General features: G+C 38.1%; 1 protein-coding gene across 2 annotated transcripts; it reads right to left on the reverse strand.

Annotated features, from left to right (window-relative positions):
- Window positions 1-1,757: 1,757 nt before the first annotated feature.
- C20H5orf22 (chromosome 20 C5orf22 homolog) lies at window positions 1,758-21,273 on the reverse strand. Of its 2 annotated transcripts, XM_058564287.1 has the most exons (9): window positions 21,185-21,273; window positions 19,835-19,980; window positions 17,623-17,772; window positions 14,790-15,219; window positions 12,643-12,705; window positions 12,274-12,395; window positions 9,531-9,597; window positions 7,295-7,434; window positions 1,758-3,629 (listed from the first exon to the last, which is right to left on the reverse strand). In XM_058564287.1, exons 1-9 carry the CDS (start codon window positions 21,263-21,265, stop codon window positions 3,497-3,499), a joined length of 1,332 nt encoding a protein of 443 aa, XP_058420270.1. In that variant the 5' UTR covers window positions 21,266-21,273; the 3' UTR covers window positions 1,758-3,496. The 2 variants fall into 2 exon arrangements, with proteins under 2 accessions (XP_058420270.1, XP_058420271.1); XM_058564288.1 differs by lacking the exons at window positions 1,758-3,629; window positions 7,295-7,434 and adding an exon at window positions 10,395-10,513 and having other exon boundaries at window positions 9,548-9,597.
- Window positions 21,274-21,489: the final 216 nt, after the last annotated feature.

Here is a 21,489-nt window from a genome sequence, read left to right on the forward strand (position 1 = left end):
CTTCCCTGCCCCGTTTGACTGTACATGAGTGCAAGTCTTAAAACTGAATAAACGGATGCTCGCACCAATTGCAAGACAAAAGTTTTAAATTACGAGTAACTCTGCTTTAAAACCCTCTGTTACTTCTTCCCTTATGGGCAAGGACCTGCCTTCTTTGAATAAAGAAATTAAAATTGTATTATACACAGAAATACAGTGGAAGCTAATGTGGGGTTTAAAAAATGAGTACTTAGGAGAGGCATGAGAAGAGCAGTTGAGACACTGAGTAGCCATCACAGGATATTCTAAGAAGGGCTGAGTTTGGAAATAACAGCCAATGTTTACTGAATGGTTCTTTGGCTAAGGGCTTTATATGTGTTATTCCTCACAACATCCCGATGAGCTAAGTTCTCTTACTGTAAAATGGGAAGCTGAGGCTTAGGGAGGTTACACACCTGGGACATGGAGAAGGGGACACTGGAGCCAGGCAGTAGCCCTCTGAGGCTCACACGCCTACCACCGTGCTCTAATATATTTCAGTCACGTCACGACACTTCTTGTCTCAGTCTTGGCATGATTTGCAACTGGGGTGCTAGGGCTTCTGAACAGTGCTGATGGCTGACTGATGGCTTCAGAGACTGGCTTGCTATTGAAGAGCAATTTGAAGTTCGACATGGTAGGAATTCTGTAGCTGAAGGCTGGCTGACTATTCAGCAAGGAAGGTCTTCAAAGGAAGTGAAATCGTGCAGCCTCAGCCTCTGCAATGGGCTCCTGCTTCTGAATCACAGGAACCAAACTCACAAGATACTGATGTATAGAATGCTAACTTACTAATTTGCAATGGTAAGATATACCCTTCCAGTGAGTGACCAGAATATTCACTGTTCAGAGAACTCTCTCCTAAGAATCAAGGTTCACAGAAACCTCCTTAGTCACTGTAACTGCATCTGTCGAATTCAAAGGAGAATAAAGGGAGAGGAGGGCACTGATGTTTGGAATCCCAGGAGTGCAAGCAGAACTACAAAACCACGGAGGCTTCCAGGACCAGAGAGCTCAGAAACCAGCAGAAAGGAGTGCTGTGACTCAGGGTGACCAGGGGTACGGCACAGTCCAGTCATGAATAGGTATACAGCTGATCCTCACGCATCTGAAGCATTTCTGAAACATGCTCAACAAAACTCCTCGTTTCATGCCAGTGCTTTCTCTTCAGATGTACGGTGAATAAGATAATCCTGTACCAAGAAACATCCTGTGGACTCTAAACCATTGGCAGTACGATGGATATACGCCAGCAATCCAGGGCCACCACTGCTAAAACAAGAGGAAGATTTGGAAAGAATATCATCTAGAGTGAAGGACTTTGACTAAGAGCTCCTTGAGAACCTAGAACACTTAAAGACAGATGTCTACAGAAAATATTTCTAAAGAGGTAAAAAAATTTTCCCCCTAGATACTGTGAAATATATACTTGTTAATTATCAAAGCTATGGCCTAAGCTTACATTTAAGTCACATTTTTCAAAAAGCTGCTCAAAATCCCATGCTTCAGTGATGTTTGTACGTCACCTGAGACACTGCACCGTGGTATTCCTCATTGCTACTTAGAACACAAATGTAGGATTTCTTGATAAACTAAATATCTTCCTATTTGATATACACAGAGACATAATTTACTAAGTTGGTTCTAGTCAACAAGTAGGGACTGAATTTTATTCTTCAAAGAGAATTACAGAGCATGAGAACTAATTTGAGTATTCCTAAAAAAAGAAACTGATGCTCTTTTATTCTACTTGAGTTATAACAATGATGAATCACATCCGAGTTCATGGGACTCGTAATAAATGACCACTAAACAGACTCGAGATCAATGCTATGAACACAAGATCATATACAATTAATTAGTGCTACAGTTTGGTTTTAGATCTTTAAAACACACCTTTTTATTTCTTTTAGCACACAAAATAATTTACTCATAAAAGTAACATCCAATTACAGAACTCTAATAAAAATATTTAAAAATAATAGCGCCATTTTGGCAATTCTTATTTTACAGAGAAATAAAGCTTTTTGGCACATAACGTTCTATCAAAATGGAAAGCTGAATCAGTTTGCTTTGCTTTTCACAAAAGAAATAAGCATTCACACTATGAGCCTTGGGAAATCAATCTAGTGACAAGAAAAATTTGCTGGAAAATACAATCACTGGAAACACGGGATCTAGTGCCATCTACTAAGTGGTAATGGTAATGTTACCTGGGGTATTAGCTATCAGTTAGGTAACACACTATAATTTTAGCTACATGCAACTCAACAGGTACACATGGGGTCAAGGCCTGAAAGGTACATGCAAAAATAAAAATGAATGCCGTGTTAGGACTGAGGAATGATGGGTTTTTTTTTCTTCACGTCATCCTACCTTTTAAAGAAAAAGAAATCAAGTAGGTTGTTAAAAATGATTATTGAACAGGAGGGATACTGAAGAGAGGAAGACTTTGGCAAATTAAGTAAATGAAAAGTTCCATGATCAAGAGTCCCAGGATTAAGGTCTCTTACTCACGGGGAGGCTGGTGGAAGGCAGTTAGGTCCTTGTGTATTTATGGTAGCTCAGAATTAAGGATTTAACTTTTTTCCCTACTATTTACATAAAAAGCTGGTTTATTTGAAAAAAATTATCAACCCAGACTGCCAATAAAGTGGCACTTAGGAGCTATAACAATAATTGATGCCCACACTTACCATCTGGAGGCACAAAAAACCCTGAAGGGCTTTTCTGATTAGCAAAGAAAAGTTAACTTTTGTCTGGTTGAGTTTGCTCAAATAGACCTCCTCAATACCAGCCATGCTGAGAGCATTCGGCCAGAGCTGGGCCACCATCCCAACAGTCCTGGAAAGACGGACTTCCTGCAACATTTCATGGACTGGCAAGTTTGCTTATTTTTTTTGGTAGCAGCTTTTGAGAATGTTACTTTCCTGAGAGGCCAAGGTGCCGAGTACTAAGAGCATGCCGAAGACACGTTTGTGGTTGTCCTTTTCCTTCATAACACTTCTCACAACCCACAATTTATTTCGCAGCTGTCCCCCAAGAGGGCAGGGGCCTCATCTATTCTGTTCATCACCACACAACCAGAACGTAATTATATCTGGCACATGTAAGTGCTCAATAAATGTCAGCTGGTTGAGTGAATGAGTGAATGAAGTGAATGAATCCCATACAGTCCAACTGACGTAGGGGGAAAAGAGAAAAAGAGGGGAAAAAAAAAAAAACCCTCATGAAAGTGAAGAAAACAATAATGGAAAGGTAGATATGTAACAGTTCCATCAACTGGGGGCAGACTTGATGCCAAAAAAACTGCCATCATTCAACAACTGACGCTATCTGTTTGGAGATTCAAAATTTCTGAAAGATTTTAACTGAAAACTAATATACAAAGTGTTCTCTGGAAGACTCATTTACAAATAAGTTAACAGAAACCCTGTTACTGCATCGAGATGTAACAGGAGCCCAGTGTTTCGTTATTCTAAGATGGAGAAGACTCTGCGGAATACACCAGGTGAAGGTCTAGAGTCCCGTAGAGAGAGCGTAGCACATCCAGGACTTTTTCTTGAATGGTGTCAACTTGCTCAGAAGGACAGTAATCATCCAGACTTGACCTGGAACCAAGAAGAAAAAGAGAAAGAAAAAGAAAAATACACACCAATAGGATGAGACCATACTGTGCAGTGAGGCAAAGCTTGCATGTGTTGATTTCAGTACAAAATAGAAACGAAGGTGTGTTGAATTCTGGAATAGTAAGAGTTGAAAGCTACTAAATGTTTACTCTGTCAGGCGCATTACATGAATTATGTTCCTAGGAAATAGGTACGTTTACCATCCCTTCAGAGGAATCTGAAACAGAGAAAGACTAATCTGCACAGGTCACAGAGCTAGTAGGGTAAGTGCTGGTGACAGGATTCGAAACCACATGGCATGTCTTCAAAGCTTCAGTGCTTAATCAGTAGACAGCTGAGTCCCTGAAATGGAGCAACTGCTTAGGAATACGGGGCTTATTATCTGAGTGACCAGGCATCTTTCTCATTCTTATCATGTGTACAGTAGGGCTAGAAATTACAAGGATAGAGGCTTTCCAACGAATAAAAGGGTTCTGCTTCTAAAACCAATTTGTTAACTACACAAGTGTACAGAATCATCCAAAATGAAATGTGGGAATGTGCTGGTGTTGGGATTACTTTCCTAGGTAGCATTAAGGAGAAAAGAGTACAGCGGGATGGAGGAGGAATCTGTACGCTTGGAGTCCTTCTAGAATCACCAACTACAACTTGAGTGGCACCAGGCAGTTACAATGTCATCGACAACTAACAGCTGGATTAAGATCTGAAATGATTTGATCAGTGTTTCCTGGTTCTGGACCAGGGGGAGGAAAGCCATTTGCAGGATGGGTCAGGAAGAGCGGCACAGAAATCTTTATAGAAGGAAACAGAATTAGTTATGTAGTCTACTCCTTATCACAACAAGGATTTTAGACCTAAAGAAATAATCTGTAAGACTTCTGACAAACTCATTCCATTCTCTGGTGATCATGTTATTTCTGAGGCTTGATGTAAACATTTAACACACAATAACTGGTATAGAGCTATTTTAAATTATTAAATACTGTCTAACATATACATATGGATAAAGACCCACTTTAAGAAACAATCATATGTAAAAGCTTAATTTATAAGCCTTAACAAACGAGGGGCACTTCAATGCTTTCAAAAAGATTTATGGCTTCTTTAAAATACTATTAGAGTGGTTCTTGATGGGAAATACCCCCAAAAGGGGAGTTTTGGAAATCTGTAGATACATTTTTGATTGTCATCATGACAATTAAGAGGCTGGGGGCAAGAGGGTAGGGCTGCTAGAATGCTTGCAATATGCAGGCTAGTCCTGCAGTGTGCATATGAAAAACTGTCCTGTGTCCCGCACACTTTACAAAGTCCACGGGGCACTCACATAAATAAAAAAACCTGTTTTTAATCTTTTTTTTGTGAGGAAGATTACCCCTGAGCTGACATCTGCTGCCAATCCTCCTCTTTTTGCTGAGGAAGACTGGCCCTGGGCTAACATCCGTGCCCATCTTCCTCCACTTTATATGGGACTCTGCCATAGCATGGCTTGACAATTGCTCCGTCAGTCCGTGCCCGGGATCCAAATCTGTGAACCCTGGGCCGCCAAGGCAGAATGTGCGAACTTAACTGCTACACCACCAGGCCGGCTGTTTTTAATCTTTTGAGCCTAGAATTTAATAATCTTCTACATATGAACAAAGTATTTTTGAAAATGGATTAAATGTGAATTAATGGACTAAAAATGAGTTAACTATTCTAGGAATGCAATAGTCTGTGAATTGAGGGAAGACTGGACTTTAAATTCAGAACTTTATCATGAGGTTTTATGACCAGAAAAACCATGTCCCTATGGCAGTGCTGCTCATGGTATTCAGCCAATACAACACATAAGTATCTGTCTGCATTTGTAACTGTTACATTTAGTGACTTTTTGTAAAGATGCAAGTCTACTGTGGCATTTTAATATATCAATACCATCACGCATCACTTAACGATGAGAATATGTTCTGAGAAATGCGGTGGTAGGCGATTTTGTTGTTGTGCAAACATCAGAGTGTACTTACACAAACCCAGATGGTATAGACTACTACACACCTAGGCTATATGGTATTAAATCTTATGGTACTAAAGATTACTATATGGTACAAAGTATGGTATAGTATAAAGATTACCATATACTACATGGTACTAAATCTTATGGGACCACCATCACACATGGGGTCCATTGTTGACTGAAACACTGTAATGCGGCACACATGACTGTACTTTATTATCAATTACTTTCACTTCTTTATGTTACAATGACTTTTTGTGTGTGTATACATATATAAATGCATATTTAAATTATGTGTATAGGAGGGTTATTACTGTAGACTAAATGTTTGTGTCCCTCAAAATTCATACACTGAAACCTAATCCCCAATGTGATCATATTTGAAGATGGGGCCTTTGGGAGGTGACTAGGTCACCAGGGTGGACTCCTCATGAATGAGATTAGTGCCTTTATAAAAGAGGCCCCTAAATCACCCCTTCATCCCTTCTACCATGTGAGGTTACAGGGAGAAGACAGCTGTTTATGAACCAGGAAGCAGGTCCTTACCAGACACTGAATCTGCTGGCACCTTTACCTTGGACTTCCCAGCTTCCAGGACTGTGAGAAATAAATTGTTGTTGTTTATAAGCTACCTGGTCTGGTATTTTTGTTACTGCAGCCTAAATGGACTAAGACAATTATATTATCTATATATTATGTATAATATCTATATTATGTATAATATCTATATATATTTAAATTATGTGTGTATGTAGGTTAGATTAACTATGAATTTCGTTTCAGGATGGTAAAAGGATGTTACAAAATATTTGTCATAAAATATATAAATATTATTTGCCTGAGTATTTAAAGTACTTATTTTAGAAGCTCACAGTTCCATACAAAACGAGCCCACAGACTGACACAGACAAGAAAGTTTTATTAAATTATTGTAACTATTCAAGCATATTAGTATGTTCAAATTTAAAACATGGCAGCAGCTAAATATTTATTTGTAGGACACAGAAATGGGAATTCTTGTGTTCACCTGAATAATATCACCAAGTTCAAAGACAAGATAACAAGCACTGTATGTTGTTTGCTGATTATCACGAATAGCAAAAAGAAAATACATCTGAATTTTGAGTAAGTACGTAAAAAAGTGCTAAGAATTACTGTATTAGTAATCATTAGATTCATCCGTGGAGATTGTATTCATTTCCTACTGCTGCTGTAACACATTACCACAAACTTAGTGGCTTAAAGAAACAAAAATTTATTATCTTACAGTTTTGTTGGAGGTCAGAAGTCCTCAAATAAAGGTGCTGCCAGGGCTGCACTTCTGCTCTAGGCTTTAGGGAAGAGTGTTTCTTTGCTTTTCCAGCTTCTAGAGGCTGCCTGCATTCCTTAGTTTGCAGCCCCAACCTCCATCTTCCAAGCTAGCAGCCTAGCATCTCCCAGTCTCTCTGATTCTGACCCTCCTGCCTTCTTCTTACGAGGACCCTTGTGATTACAGTGGGTCCACCTGGATAATCCAGGATAATCTCATTTCAAGATCCTTGAGTTACTCAGGTCTACAAAGTCCCACTGGCCATACAAGGTAACATACTCATAGGTTCTGGAGATTAAGACAGGGACATCTTTGGTGGGCCATTTTTTAGGCTACCACACTTACCTTGCAATCGTCACAAGAGTAGGTTTTGGTAAATTTTTCAGTAAGTAATATACAGACTGAATAAGATACTCAATTTCCTGTGCTGTGCTGATATGGTGAGGAAGTTCTGAATAATCACAGGTTAGACCAGCCTGGTGAACCTGAAAGCAAGACAATTAACAATTACACTGTAAGGCTTTACTGTTTTTAGAAGATTCTTTAACCATTAATGCCTGCTGACAAATCTTTTAATATTTTTGTGGATTGGGATTGTTTTTTCCTTAATAGTTTCCATGCCACAGAAGTTATCTATTCTCTGAAGTTTTAGAAGAACTGACCTGTACACCTGTTTGGGCCTAATGCCTTTTTTAGGAATAATTCTTTAACTATTTCTTTAATTTATTACGTGATTTTGGATTCATTCAGTTTCTGTCTTTACTAGAGCGTATTTTGATAATTCACATTTTCTAGCAAATTACCTATTTCACCCAGATTCTAAAAGCTGATCTAAAACTGTACATAATATTCTTACCTTTTCTTTCAACACATTATTTACTTTTTAAATACATGCACCTAGTATGACATTCAAAGCTTCAGGAGGATACAAGGGAGTCTTCCTCCTACCTTATTTAACCTACTATTACCAGTGTGTCTTGTGTATCCCTTGTGTAACCACATATTACTGATATCTATATATGTGTTTTAAATAAGATTGACCGGTGTTGCAGTCTTAGCACTTAACTAAATATGCCTGAAAGGTAGAAGTGGCTCACAGGCTGACATTCTGCAGCCGCTGCTTTAAAGTTTTGAAAACTGGAACTCAAATATGTCATAGTTTGCCTAGTGTACATGAGAGCAAAACATAGGAAAAAACACTAACCTATTTTATTGGGGGCTCTGGATACACATCAAATATTTAACTGGCAACGATCAATCAATGTAGTAAAATGACAGATTCTGCATGTTCTTTTCTATTAAAATGATCAAAACACTTAGTGTTCTAACCCTGCAGCTATAGGCACATCGTATTTCATTGCATATCCTGTGACCGAGCCCATGCCATCCCTCCTCTCGACAATGTGCAACTCCCTGAACCACCAGAAAATCCAGATGCAGTGTAACGATTAAAGTAGACCTGCGTGAAGACACAATTGATGATGTCCCATGAGCTCAAAGCGTTTGTTTGTTTGTTTATTTATTTATTTCCCCCAAAGGTCCAGTAGATAGTTGTATGTCATAGCTGAACATCCTTCTAGTTGCTGTATGTGGGACACGGCCCCAGCATGGCCGGAGAAGCCGGTGCGTTGGTTCGCGCCCGGGATCCGAACCAGGGCCGCCAGCAGCGGAGCACGTTCACCCAACCGCTAAGCCACAGAGCCGGCCCTCAAAGCGTTTTAAAATCTAAGTATCTTCTATCATTCTTAATAATTGCCATTAAAAAACAGGGTGGGTCTTAGATTAGCTCCGGTTTAACCAAAATATTCTTTTACTGGTATTTTTTATTCTTATAAAGTTAGCATTAAATCAACATGTAAACTTCAGTTCAGGTAAGTTGGTTTGATTGTATCCCATGACTAAATAAAACATTAAAGCAAAAACAGAATTTATTGAAGTAAAAGGAGCACCAGAAGTGAAAGGAGCAGAAGACTGGGAGGTCTCAGCTCTGGCACAAAATCTGAGAAAAGGCACTTGAACTTCAAATGGGAAAATTTATGCTTCAAAGACTGTAAAATGACATAAAAGTAAAAGAAATGATCATTAAAGGTATCCTCCTTTGCCACAGCATTCAGGTCACTGTTGGCAAACAAAGCCCGTTATATGGCTAACACAGTTAAGATGCACTTGCCACAGCGCCTTCTTTAGTCTTTCTGTTTGGTTTTCCAGAAAAGTTTTCAGAAAGAGAGGAAAGAGGGGAGGAAGGGAGTATAAAATAGAATCAATAAAGAACGGACAACTTTAGAAATTGTACACTTTCTTTTCTCTGGCAAGAAGAGATCCGACCACAGTAAAAAAAAATACACAGCACTTTTGCTTCATACATAAAATTGGGAAAAGCATGTTTTTTCTGGAAAATTTTTCCAGTGCTCTGGCTTCTAAAAAGTAAGTATTTTTTGAATCTTCTTCTTTTTAAAATAATTCATTTACACTTCTCAGGAACACAGATGAAAGGGAGTCACTTTAACAAAAAGCACATTTTTTCTACTCAGAAAAATGCCTTTCTAAAGGTCAATTTTGTATTTCAATATAAAATATTTACCATTTCATAGTCTGGTACTTCCATCCGTTTTTTCAAACTCTGTACAAGTGGAACTAGTGATTCCATTCTGGAAAAAAGCCACGTCTCAATTAAACATCATCCCACCTCAACTAAAATTACAGTAGCAAATGATACATTACACTTAAAATTTACCATTAACACTATATTTCATATGATGCTTAGGAAATGAAAGATAAATTCAAATATCATTTTAAATATCAAGAAATAAATGTTCCCTGCTGTTTTCTTACCTAAAAGATTACACATTGTGTTAAAGGTTGAAAATTAGCACTCAAGAAACTGAGATTTTCCTCTTCTTTAAAAATGGAAGTTCTACTGTGACTTTAAAAATTATTTTGATCAGCAGGAAAACTGAATGCCTTTAGCACACTGTGATGAAAAAAAGTGGTTTCCCGAAAGTTAAAAAAAAAAATTAAGACATATTTACTGAAATATACAAAACCAGAAAAGTTCTATACCATTTGATATAATAACAATGGTGCTTTTAAGTTATCTAATTTAGGTGGAACTCTTTGGAAGCCCTGACTAATTAATGTTTCTAGTATTTTAATGCCTGCTCCACCAATGTCCACTCATCTGCTGGGAGAGAAAAAAGAAAGGAAAAGGGAGGCATGGAGGCCTGTCTATCCACTCATCCTGCTACTTCTCCCTTCTTATTAATGACCCTTTCTGCGTTTCTAGACACTAATCACCCACTTCCTCTACTTCTAGGAATAGTGACGACTCCTTCATGCTGAGGGTCTGGCCCTTTAGGGGCACGGGAAGTTTCGGGAGACTTCTTGCTATCTCACCCACTTTTCCTTTGTTTTATTTTTTTCTCCCAATTCCCACCACAGTCTAAACCCATCACTGTTGCAGTCTCGTTGTTTCTTCAAGTCTGTGACAGAACTCCCTGCAGGTGATGAAGAGCTGACTGGGCGTGCTCAGCAGGCATGGTTGGCTTCAGCGGAAGGTGGCCCCATCTAGGGATAGATTCAGGATTCTAAGATTTTCAGGCTATTTTTTTGGTTTTGTTTTAAGTGTTAAACTTGGCTTCAGACTTCACAAAAATCACACAACAGTAGGTACTCTTCAACATTTCTATGAAGAATCATGTTCTGTGACTTATTTCTACATCTCCCTCTTCCATCATAATTTCAAAAAGGAGGGCATCATGGGGCCGGCCCGGTGGCGCAAGCGGTTAAGTGCGCGCGCTCCGCTGCGGCGGCCCGGGGTTCGCTGGTTCGGATCCCGGGCGCGCACCCACGCACTGCTTGGCAAGCCATGCTGTGGCGGCGTCCCATATAAAGTGGAGGAAGATGGGCACAGATGTTAGCCCAGGGCCGTCTTCCTCAGCAAAAAAAGAGGAGGATTGGCGGATGTTAGCACAGGGCTGATCTCCTCACAAAGAAAAAAAAAAAAAAGGAGGGCATCATTTTTAGAACTAGCTCCCTACACTGAAGAGAAAAAGCATTAACTGATGTTGAAGTGCCTGGTCAATATTTATCGATGCGATTAACACTATTATGGTTTATTCTTCCCCACCACGGCTTTCCTTAGTGATGAAGTTTTAAGATATTTATATTTCAGGGATGTTTCTGAATATTTTAAGTTAAAATTACACTGAATATTTTGAATAGGTAATACATACAGATAGCAAAAGAAGATATTTCTCCCTCATATACTTCATCTTTTAGCCATACAATTCCTCTCTCCTGAGGCAACTGCTATTCCAGTTTCTTCTGTATTCTGGAGATCTGATGAATTATTTTATGACAAATCTTAGTGGCTCAAAGTACTATGATTCTAACTCTCCATTTTACGCTGCTATCTTATGACTTATTTCTTATACTTACACTGTGGAGAATAATCTATTTGTGGGAGATCTATTTGAAAATAAGTTAGTTCTGGTCTTCCTATTCTCGGGGGACAAAAAGTTTGTATTTGGTGGTTTTATTTTAGTTTTCTGCCCTTTTGAGTTTACATGATTTAAAGAATTATTTCAGAGAAAAGTAACTATACTATTTATGTCAATATTCTTTCAAACTAGCTTTAATACTAAAGGCATTCTTCACCCTACCTCCTAAATCAACAGATGATCACTCCAAAAGAAGTTTTCTCTCCGTGTTTTCAAGCTAATGTTAAGGCTGAGAGAACTGGCTGAATAAATGACCTGATGAAGAATCCAGCTTTCAAATCTTGCTCTCCTATGCCATGGACAGATTGAAAATAAACTCTGCTACTTGTAGTTGGGCTATCTTTAAAAGGAGTTAAGTTTTCACATTATAATTTCTCTGTCTAGTAATTCACTTTTCTATTGACAGTTCTTTTTTTCCTCATCTACTTAGAATAGGGACTGTCTTACTCATCTTTAATCTTCTATAAGACCTAGCATAACATCTTATATATAGGAGGGGCAGCTATAACACAATGACTAAAAGCATACCCACTCATTATGTGATTTTGGGCAACTTAACCTCTGTGCCTTAGTTTCCTCATCTATAAAACAGACGTAATAACAATGAAGCCATAAGATGGTGGTAAGGAATAGTGAGAAAATGCAAGGAAAAACTTAGAATTATATTGGGCACATAGAAAACACTCAATAAATACTAAGTATTGTTAGTAAATTTGTGTTGAAATTTAACACTAATTTTTAAAAAGCAATTTATCTAGCAAATTTAGCAATATATCTAGGATTGAAATGTAGCAGAGTTGGGGGAAAAATGTTTGAGGGTCTTACCCAGGGTTTGAAGCCCATTTCTGTACAGTTTCTTCATCATCACGATCACAAAAGTCAGCAAAAGCAGCTTCTAAATCTTCTAATTGATGAATTCGAGCATCAACACAATCTACCAAATCTTCCTTTAAACACATTGGAAAGCCGAGAACATACAGTTATTCTTTCAAAAAACAAGTAAAATCCCATTACAATAAAAATCTCAGTTCAATTAGTTAAAACATTATTTTCAAGTACTAACTATGGGCTTCCCCAATAAACACACACACACAAAGATTTTGGACAGTTGTTTGACAGCATTCTAATAAGCTGTAAGATATTATTAGATATCTGATAAATAGATAAAACCCAAAAGAAACAAATGGAGAATACCTCTGTCAGGTTGGTTCCGGGCTTTATAAACCGGTACAGCTCTTGTAAGATTTTGTACTCCTCCTGGAAAACAAAATAAAAAATCCATATACTAGAAAAAAATTAAATTCTTTCAATGATATGGTTTAAGTGAAAAATGGCTGTGATACAAGGAGAATATCTTAGATAATCATTTAAAGGTTAGTCTAGGAAAATCTTGCAAAATGTATAATCCAGAATTCATTGTAAATATTATTTCTTCAGGGCAACCCCATTCATCTGGACATGACAAGAACGTATAAAAATTGCTTTCGAAGACTTGATGGCTAATGGGTAATGAGATGAAAATATTTCTAATAATATTCCACTCTACAAATGAACACATCCTAGGATCTAAACAGACTTCAGGTATTTATAAGAAATATATGTATCTTTAATAACAACAACAACAAAACTCTCCATGTTCACTCTATGTAGCCCTTTCCCTGCCACAGCAGAGAACTCTGGAGTACAAAGGAATAGTGGAGGCAGATGCAACGGAAGAAGGAATCCTGCTACACAAGGACTTTGCAGGATTGAGCACAGCCAGACTGCCCCATTATAGGTAGGTACATCTGGTACCAATAATCCTATTTAGGAGATTTGTCATGAAGAGGTTATATGCAAGAACTCCAATTCAATGTTGTGGCACTACCCTCATCACAACAATCCTGTGAGCTGTATGATTATTTCAATTTTATACTGGAAGAAACTACGGATCAGAAAGGTTAAGTAACTTTCCCAGATCACACGACTAACAAGCAGAAGTAACAAATAGAACCTAACTCTCTCTGACATCTGAACATGCTCTTAAAAAAGGTAAACAACTGACTTTCTTTACTATATTAAAAAAAATAGCTATTAAATTATACAGTATAATACATGCTCTTTTCAAAAGTTCCATAGTACCAAAGGGTATAAAGGATACAAAAACCTCCATTTCCCCAGTTTCCTGATAGCACTGGAAAAGGAGAAACTGCCTTTAACTTTCTCATGGAACCTTTCAGAAATTTTTCATTACAAATATTTGGTGAGTATATTTGTAGGATAAATTCCTAAAGTCAGGCTCTTCAGTTTCCAGGTACACCCATTCTTCAAGTTTTCTAAAAATTTCTCAGGTCATTTCATAATTCTGAGAGTTGGTGGTTATAGTCACTAGTTTTATGTACAAGGGCAGGAAAGAAATAGAGAGCAATTTTTCTCTCTTATTTGCAAGTTGGGAGAGCACCGTAGGTCCTCATTCTTGTTCCGGATTACACTAAATCTCAAATCTCACTATTTTTAATCAGTACCTACTAGAGGTCTTTGATAATTTAGATAAATCACAATATACAGAAGAAGGATTGTAAAGTGCAACATCACCATTATAAAGCAAATACTGAACTTAGAAGACAGTTAATTTGAATCCCTAAAAGAGTAGACCAGGAATGTTAAAGTAAGTAGTTACATGTGCCCATAAAATGCACCTAGGAATGCTCACTTGGATCGTTAAGTTTATCAGTTTCTTAAATGCATAGTTCTATCTCAGATCTGTGCATACTAATATTGTCTGGTGATTTGCATTTAAGAGCTGATGAATTACCTTAAGGATCACAGGCCTGAATCATTAGCTACAAATAATACATGTGTAATCAGGTACCTCATTTCATAGTTCAGTGAAAAATTTGTCACATAAGGTTTTATATACACAGACTATCTCTGGAAAGATACACCAAGCAACTGGCCATGAAGTTGTTTCTGAGGTAAGAAACTAGGGACTGGGGATATGAGAAGAGAGCGATATTCTTTAATGTATACACTTCCTTGTACTATACGATTTTATTTTTTTCAATAATCCCTGTACACATTACCCCAATTAATAAATACAAAATAATGAATATTATCTAGAGCAGGGATCAGCAACTCACGGCCTACAACCTGTTTCTGTATGGCCCTCAAGTTAAGAACGGTGTTACAACTTTAAAGGGTTTAAAAAAAACCCAACAACAAAGAAGACGTGACAGAGACCACACGGGGCCCCTCCAATAAAGTAACTACTATCTGGCTGTTTGCAGGAAGTTTGCTGATCCCTGATCTAGAGAAATGTCATATAACTCTCAAGATCTACATTTTAAAAATACTACATTTACCTGAGTGAACATTTCTTTGAAGGGATTCTTGACTGAAAAAAAATCTAAGTCAATATCTAAAACAAATGCATCCCCTTTCTTCAAAATTTCCAGAATTTCCCCAGTGCTGACTGTAGTCTGGCATTCCTGGCTTTCAGAAGAACATGAACATGATGGTTCTAGGCAAGTCTGGCTCCTTCTCTGTGTTACTGTGTCCTTTTCCAGTCCTTCCGAATAAGAGTCACAGTTAGTAGAGGCAGTGCTTTCCGTGTCTTCCACTGCTAGCTTTGGCTTCTTAGCAGAAGACACTGCATTATTTTCTTCTTGATTGTTACCGAGCTTATAAGGTTTTACCATAATTACATCCAATTGTAAAGGTTTTTGGTTCTCTAGCTGGTCTTCAGTTACATAAAGACCGTCACTTAGGAAGTAATGATCTGTACTTGTAACCCTGGATCAGAGGAAAAAATTCTTTTAAAGATGAAAGGATAAATCAGCTGACAGTTCATATAGCATTTCCATAGCATTGCATAAATATAAGAAAGGACATATTTGATAGAAACTGAGAGCCGTTTCTGATATTTGTACTTCCTGTTCTTCTGTAGAAATAGTGTTTCCCAAATTTTTAGCTGGGCACACAACTGCCCAAAGTAAAGACTATATTGCATAGTCTACCTAGCAGCTAGGTGTGGCCATGTGACTAAGTTCTGGCCAAAGGCTGTGAATGGAAGAGAAGTGTACAGAGCCTTGCTCTCCCCTCCCCACTGACTGGCATAGGAACATGGAAGTGTCAAGCCCACCTTGGACCATGAGGACAAATGCAATACTCTTTAGAGATGGTGGAGCAAAAAGATAGAAGGAACTGGGGTTTCCCAAACTGCAGAGCTGCCACACAGGCCCTGGACTGGTTGTGGTAAAGTAAACTCTAATATGAGAAAGTAATAAACGATCCTGTCTAAGCTGGTGCTTTGGATCTCTCTCCTACCAGCTGAAACTTTATCGAAAAAATCACTTAGAAAAATTATTTCTGGAAATAATTTCTCCTAATAGAAGCTCCCTCTGACATATTTCAAACTTTGTTAAACTTTATATAACCATAATATTTTAATATGAAAAGTAACAAAAAAAATCTTGTACATGTGCAGAATGCATTTCACAAGTTTCAGATTTCTGATTTTTGACTTATCAGTATGTTCTTAGCTTTTTAACCATATTAGGCCTTGTTAAGTACTTTGAATAGCAAAACCAAATGCTTCTTCCAGAGGCAGGCTCTTTCCAACTAAAATAACGTTAATATTTATTTCCCACCCACCCTCCTCCAGCATATACAGCCTTAAATTTAAAAAGATAAAATTTTCCAAAAAAGATTAACAACACAATAAAACTAATGTACAGGCTTATTAAAAACTGTACCATCCCAAGAAAGACAAAGGCTGTATCCCCAACCTAAATTTGTATCTTCTTTAATATGGGATGTTTTACTTTGTTCATATCTGTACAAAGACACACATACATCTCAGACTGCAAAACTACAGGTATGTGTCTCTTCCATAAATTTTTACTTGCAGGATTAACTAAAATCATGAGATAATCAAAATCTTCTTAAAGATTTTATTTATTTATTTATTTCCCCCCCAAAGCCCCAGTAGATAGTTGTATGTCATAGCTGCACATCCTTCTAGTTGCTGTTGTGGGACGTGGCCTCAGCATGGCTGGAGAAGCGGTGCATCGGTGCGCGCCCGGGACCCAAACCTGGGCTGCCAGCAGCGGAGCACGCGTACTTAACTGCTAAGCCACGGGGCCAGCCCAAAATCTTCTTGTTATTACACATTGAGTTTCAAAGTCTGTTTCAGATTGCTCAAAATTATTTGATTTTTCAGAAACCTATTACAGGTTAAATTAAGCCTACTCACTGAAGTACTCAATAAAAACTCTGACACTCTCACATATACCAGTATTATGGAAAATATTTATTAATATTTATTATATTAGAGCCCTATTATTTATTTTGTACTATGTCCTCAATAAAGACAATCTTCATGTATATACGACAAAGATATTTGTGCAATCGATAAGAACATGCAGCAAAAGTTAATTGAATCATTAAGGACAAATCAGAAATAAAAAGTATCATTTTGAATGAGAAAGACTGTATTTCATTTTCAATCTATTACCATTTCATCCCACTGTCTTTCAGGTTCTAGAAAGTTATGGTTCCACTGCTTAAAACATTCATCCCATCACAAGAGAATTTAGAAAAATAAGAACATTCTGATATATCTAAAGATATTACAGAATCACAAGTTACACAAAACATTGGTTAAATAGCTTATATAACAAAAATAGTTGCACATGTAACAAGTCAGAGGATGCTGTAATTTAAGTAATTATCTAAAGCTAATCATATTAATAAAATTAAAACCCCAAATCTATTTTTCAGCCATTGGATTTATTAAAAAACCGAAGTGAGATAAATTTGCTTTTTCACTGCTAATTGTTAAATTCAGCAGACAATAGTTACATTGACAGGAAATAATAAAATATATTATTAAATATACAAATCTATAAGGTGCTTCAATGAATTAATGGATTTAGTCATCAATAGAGCCAGAATTCCAAAGGGTGAAGATCATGTTATTCAAAAACCAATTTGACTAGCAACAAAATATAAATGGTCTGTGAAGAGGGTCAAGAGACACGAAAACTTGTTCCTAGTCTTCTGAGAAGTCTTTTTTGAAGAGCTGAGGCTTACTCTGACACCATTTGGGTGTAGAGAAACTTATGTTATTACAGGAATCCAAAACAAGACAGAAGCATTCAACCCCTTTCATAGTCATAAATGTGAGGAAATTACCTGATTGTTGTGGTGGAAGTGTCTTTGCCTACTAAAAAGTGATGTTTGCCCTCTCTGATTTGCTGAGCCCATATGGGATGAAGCCATATTACATGAGAAAAATGGCCAGCATAAACTGCAGGCATAATCCAATTCTCAATACTTAATTCTCTGGAAAAGAAATAGAGAGAAAGCATGAAAACTATTAGTGAGTGTTTTTTTCCAAATGTAATTTTATCCACAACAATATTTTAAGATGGCAGGTCTCAAAGTGTAGTCCAAGGACCCTTCGGGGTTTCCTGAGACCTCTTCAGAGTGACCACTAGTTCAAAACAATTTTCCTAATAACACTAAGGCATTATTTCCCTTTTTTATTGCGTTCACATTTGGTGTGATGGTGCAAAGCAATGGTGGGTTGTTGTCCCACGATTAATCAAAGCAACGGCACCAAACTCTACCGGCAGTAACAAGCACTAGTGCCACCTCCCCCCCCAAAACAGTTTCACATAAGAATGTCCTTTATGATTTTATTAAACCTTGATCTTGAGTACACGTTTTTAAATATCCTGTGTGGCAAAATCAGAAGTGCACAGAAAGCACTTCTGCTACATACTTGGAAGTATAATGGTTGTCTCAAGGAAAAGCACTTATGATTAAATTGCAAGCCGAACACCATTTTCCTTGAAAGAAAGACAGATTAACAAACCATGGTTATTTCAATTTGAATTTGAATTGTTTGATTCTACATTCCAACTAAGCTTTAAGAAACTACCACTTATCAAGTTTTGGTACAGTATTAAAGAATATTCACAATTATCTGAAAAAGCTACAAAAATACTCTTCCTGAATTTTCTTCATATACTTCTACCAAAACAACATATGGCAACAAACTGAAGGCAGAAGCACATCTGAGAATCCAGCTGTCTTCTATAAAAGCAAATATTAAAGAGATCTGTAAAAATTTAAACATTGTTAACTCTTCTCACAATTTTTTTTTGCTTTAGAAAATATCTTTGTTTTTCACAAAAATATCTTTTTTATGCTAACAAATATAAAGGTCTATTATTATTTTGAAATGAATTAATACTCTAAACATTTCTCAGTTTAATTTCAAATATGGTAAATACCAATAGACATAAACCACATTAAAAAAAAAGCTCAATAATTTTTAAGGGAGTACAGGAATCCGGAGACAAAAAAAGTTTAAGAACTATTATTCTATGACTAACTGTACAGTGTGCATACCTGCTTCATAATTCTTTTCAATTTCTAAAATATAAAACCTCTAAATATAAAAGAGAGTAAGGACAATGGTAGAGCTGCCACATTTCTTTAGAAATTAGTGCTCTCAATTTGGGTTTTGGAAAAAGTCAATTAAAAGAAAAGTAGGCTAAAATTAATTCACACTAGCATCTATCTTTTAACTTTATATTATAACAGGAAAATTACTGCTGTGTAACTTTTTATATTGTACGAGTAGGCTACATTCTAACAAATACGTACATAAAGAGACAGTGACAGAACTTCAGGGAACTTTATTACAGAAGAGAGGCTAGTAAGTAATTTTTTAGAGATACGTTAGGTATGATCCTTTCTGAAGAATGGTGTACAAATTACCAATTTCACTTCCATCTCTAAGATTCTATATAACTGAAAATCAGTAGGATTTGTGACCTGAAAATAAACAAATTGGGAGGTTCGAAGGACTCAATACTGGAAGGAAGGATATACAAATTAAAGTTGTGTTGCCTATATAATTATTGAACTATGTGTTTAAGACAGATTTTCTTGTGCCTCAGTATCCAGACTTTTAAAGGGGAAAGGAAGGGAGAACTGGTTTAGATAACTTCTAAAGCCTCTCTTACTTCTAAAATTCTATATTCTACAGCAGAGGTTGGCAAACATTGGTTGGGCCGCCTGTTTTTGTAAATAGAGTTTTACTGGAACACAGCCACAATCATTTGTTTACATAGTGTCTATGGTTGCTTTCACACTACAAGGGCAGAGATAAGTAGTTGCAACAGAGACTACATGGCCAGAAAGCCTAAAATATTTACTACCTGGCTCTTTAAGGAAAAGTTTGTCAACACTTGCTCTAAATAAAATAAAAAAGGAAAACAAAACAAAAACAAAACTCATGAGTTCAGCAAAGTCTATTTCCCTTAATTGCTTATCATCTACTGCAAACTGTATTTCAAGCACATAAAAGATCATTAACAAAATCACATATTACCTGAAAAGTGTTTCCTTATCAAACACAGTGTCTGCTGGCATATTCACAGGAATAAGGAGGTCTGGATGCGAATCAAAATGCACAAAACTTATATTACTGGCAGGAAGATGCTTTGAGCCGATGGCCCGATATATAAAAGGCAGAACCTGTAAGAGACATGCACACATTCAGAAATGGCACTGAAATCATGAGCATACACTCAACTGCAGACTGGAAAACAACGCTAAACATAACCCCACATAATTTGAAGCACACCAAGTTGTTAAAAATTAGGAAAATATAAAATCTGTTCATCATAGGTGGCTTAGATAATCATCTCAAGCTTCCTCAGAACTTCCAGCTTGCACCTCCAAAGACTTGAATGGGCATCTCTTGCTGCCATCTTGCCCCCACCACAAACTCAACAAATAACGTGAGGAAACAGACAGGGGCTGGCGCTCAGGAAACAACTGTTAGTTAACACGTGTTCTGGCATTAACTATGTGTTCAAGCTACCCTGGGTCTTGGGGCCTTTTCCATATCTTAGGATGGTGGGGCTGGGCTAGGCAGTCTGTAAGGCTCTTCGTCCTGTACAGTCTCTATAGTTCTAGGTTTAAAACAGAATTTGAAAGCACCGCCTAACCCACGCTTGCTCTTTCCCTCAGGCCCATACACACTATCTCGAGATCCTGAGAAACCCAACTTTCTTCCTCTCCTCCTAACTTTCTGCATCCACAAATCTGGAATCACTCTCTTCCTCTTTCATATCCAGAAAACTCCCAAGGCCTATTAATGCTACCTAAAAGAAAAAGTCTTAGATCCATGGGCCTCCCTGGTAGGTTTCCACAAGTCTAGATTACGGTACCATTTTAGCCACTCTAAAGTAGCACTGCCATAAATATAAAAAATATCTTCAGTGTTTATAAATGCAGGGCACCGTGTTAAAACGATTTATGCACACACTATGCACACAATAATACTCCTAACGGCCCTAAGAGTGCTACCACGATTCTTCCCATTTCACAGACGACAGCTCACATTCTTAACCAAAGCCTCCCAGCTGCACAGCAGGACTGTGATGGAGACAGTTGGAAGCCAGCGCTAAGGAGCAGTCAGACTGCCCGGGTTCGAATCCCAACGCCATCAGTTGTTGGCTGGAATTTGGGGCAAACCGTGAGGGTTCAATGAGTTGCCCCACGCAGAGTCAGCGTCTATTATTCCAAGTTAGCCGTTCGGGTGCTTTCCCCTCAGCAATGGAAATCGCGGGGATAACAAATTCTGGCTCTCTCTCTCCGGCCCGGGAGCCGAGGCTCCGCCGCCTCCTTGGCTCTCGCGCGATTCAGGCCCCGCGCCCGGCAGCCGCCCGCTCACCTCCTGATGATCCTCCACCACCCACACCGGGAGCTCGGGGTAGCGCCGGAGCCGAGTGGGCTCTCCCGCAGAGTCGCTCATGTCTTCGCGCTAGGGGAGGACACCGAACCGCCAGAGCTCCAGCCCCACCGTCCTTCCCGGGGGTAAACGCGCGCTCACCCGGTTGCGGTTCCGGATTGGAGGAGGTAGAGGGCAGGGGGCGTGGCGCCGGAGGGTCTGAGGAGGGCTATTGGCTTAGACGCCCAATCACTCTTATTGACTCGCCAATCACCGCGCACAAGGCGCTGCTGCAAGCCCCGGAGCTT

This window comes from Diceros bicornis, chromosome 20 (assembly GCF_020826845.1).
Source record: "Diceros bicornis minor isolate mBicDic1 chromosome 20, mDicBic1.mat.cur, whole genome shotgun sequence".
Classification (NCBI taxonomy): domain Eukaryota; kingdom Metazoa; phylum Chordata; class Mammalia; order Perissodactyla; family Rhinocerotidae; genus Diceros; species Diceros bicornis.

Bases quoted from the DNA above. Each gene is read 5' to 3' on its own strand.
- C20H5orf22 (XM_058564287.1), bottom strand. From the start codon at position 21,265: ATGAGCGACTCTGCGGGAGAGCCCACTCGGCTCCGGCGCTACCCCGAG. The intron at 15,220-17,622 runs GTAATTTCCTCA...CCTCTGATCCAG, and splicing joins ACTTCCACCACAACAATCAG to GGTTACAAGTACAGATCATT. The intron at 12,706-14,789 runs GTAAATGTAGTA...TTTGTTTTCCAG, and splicing joins TCAAAGAAATGTTCACTCAG to GAGGAGTACAAAATCTTACA.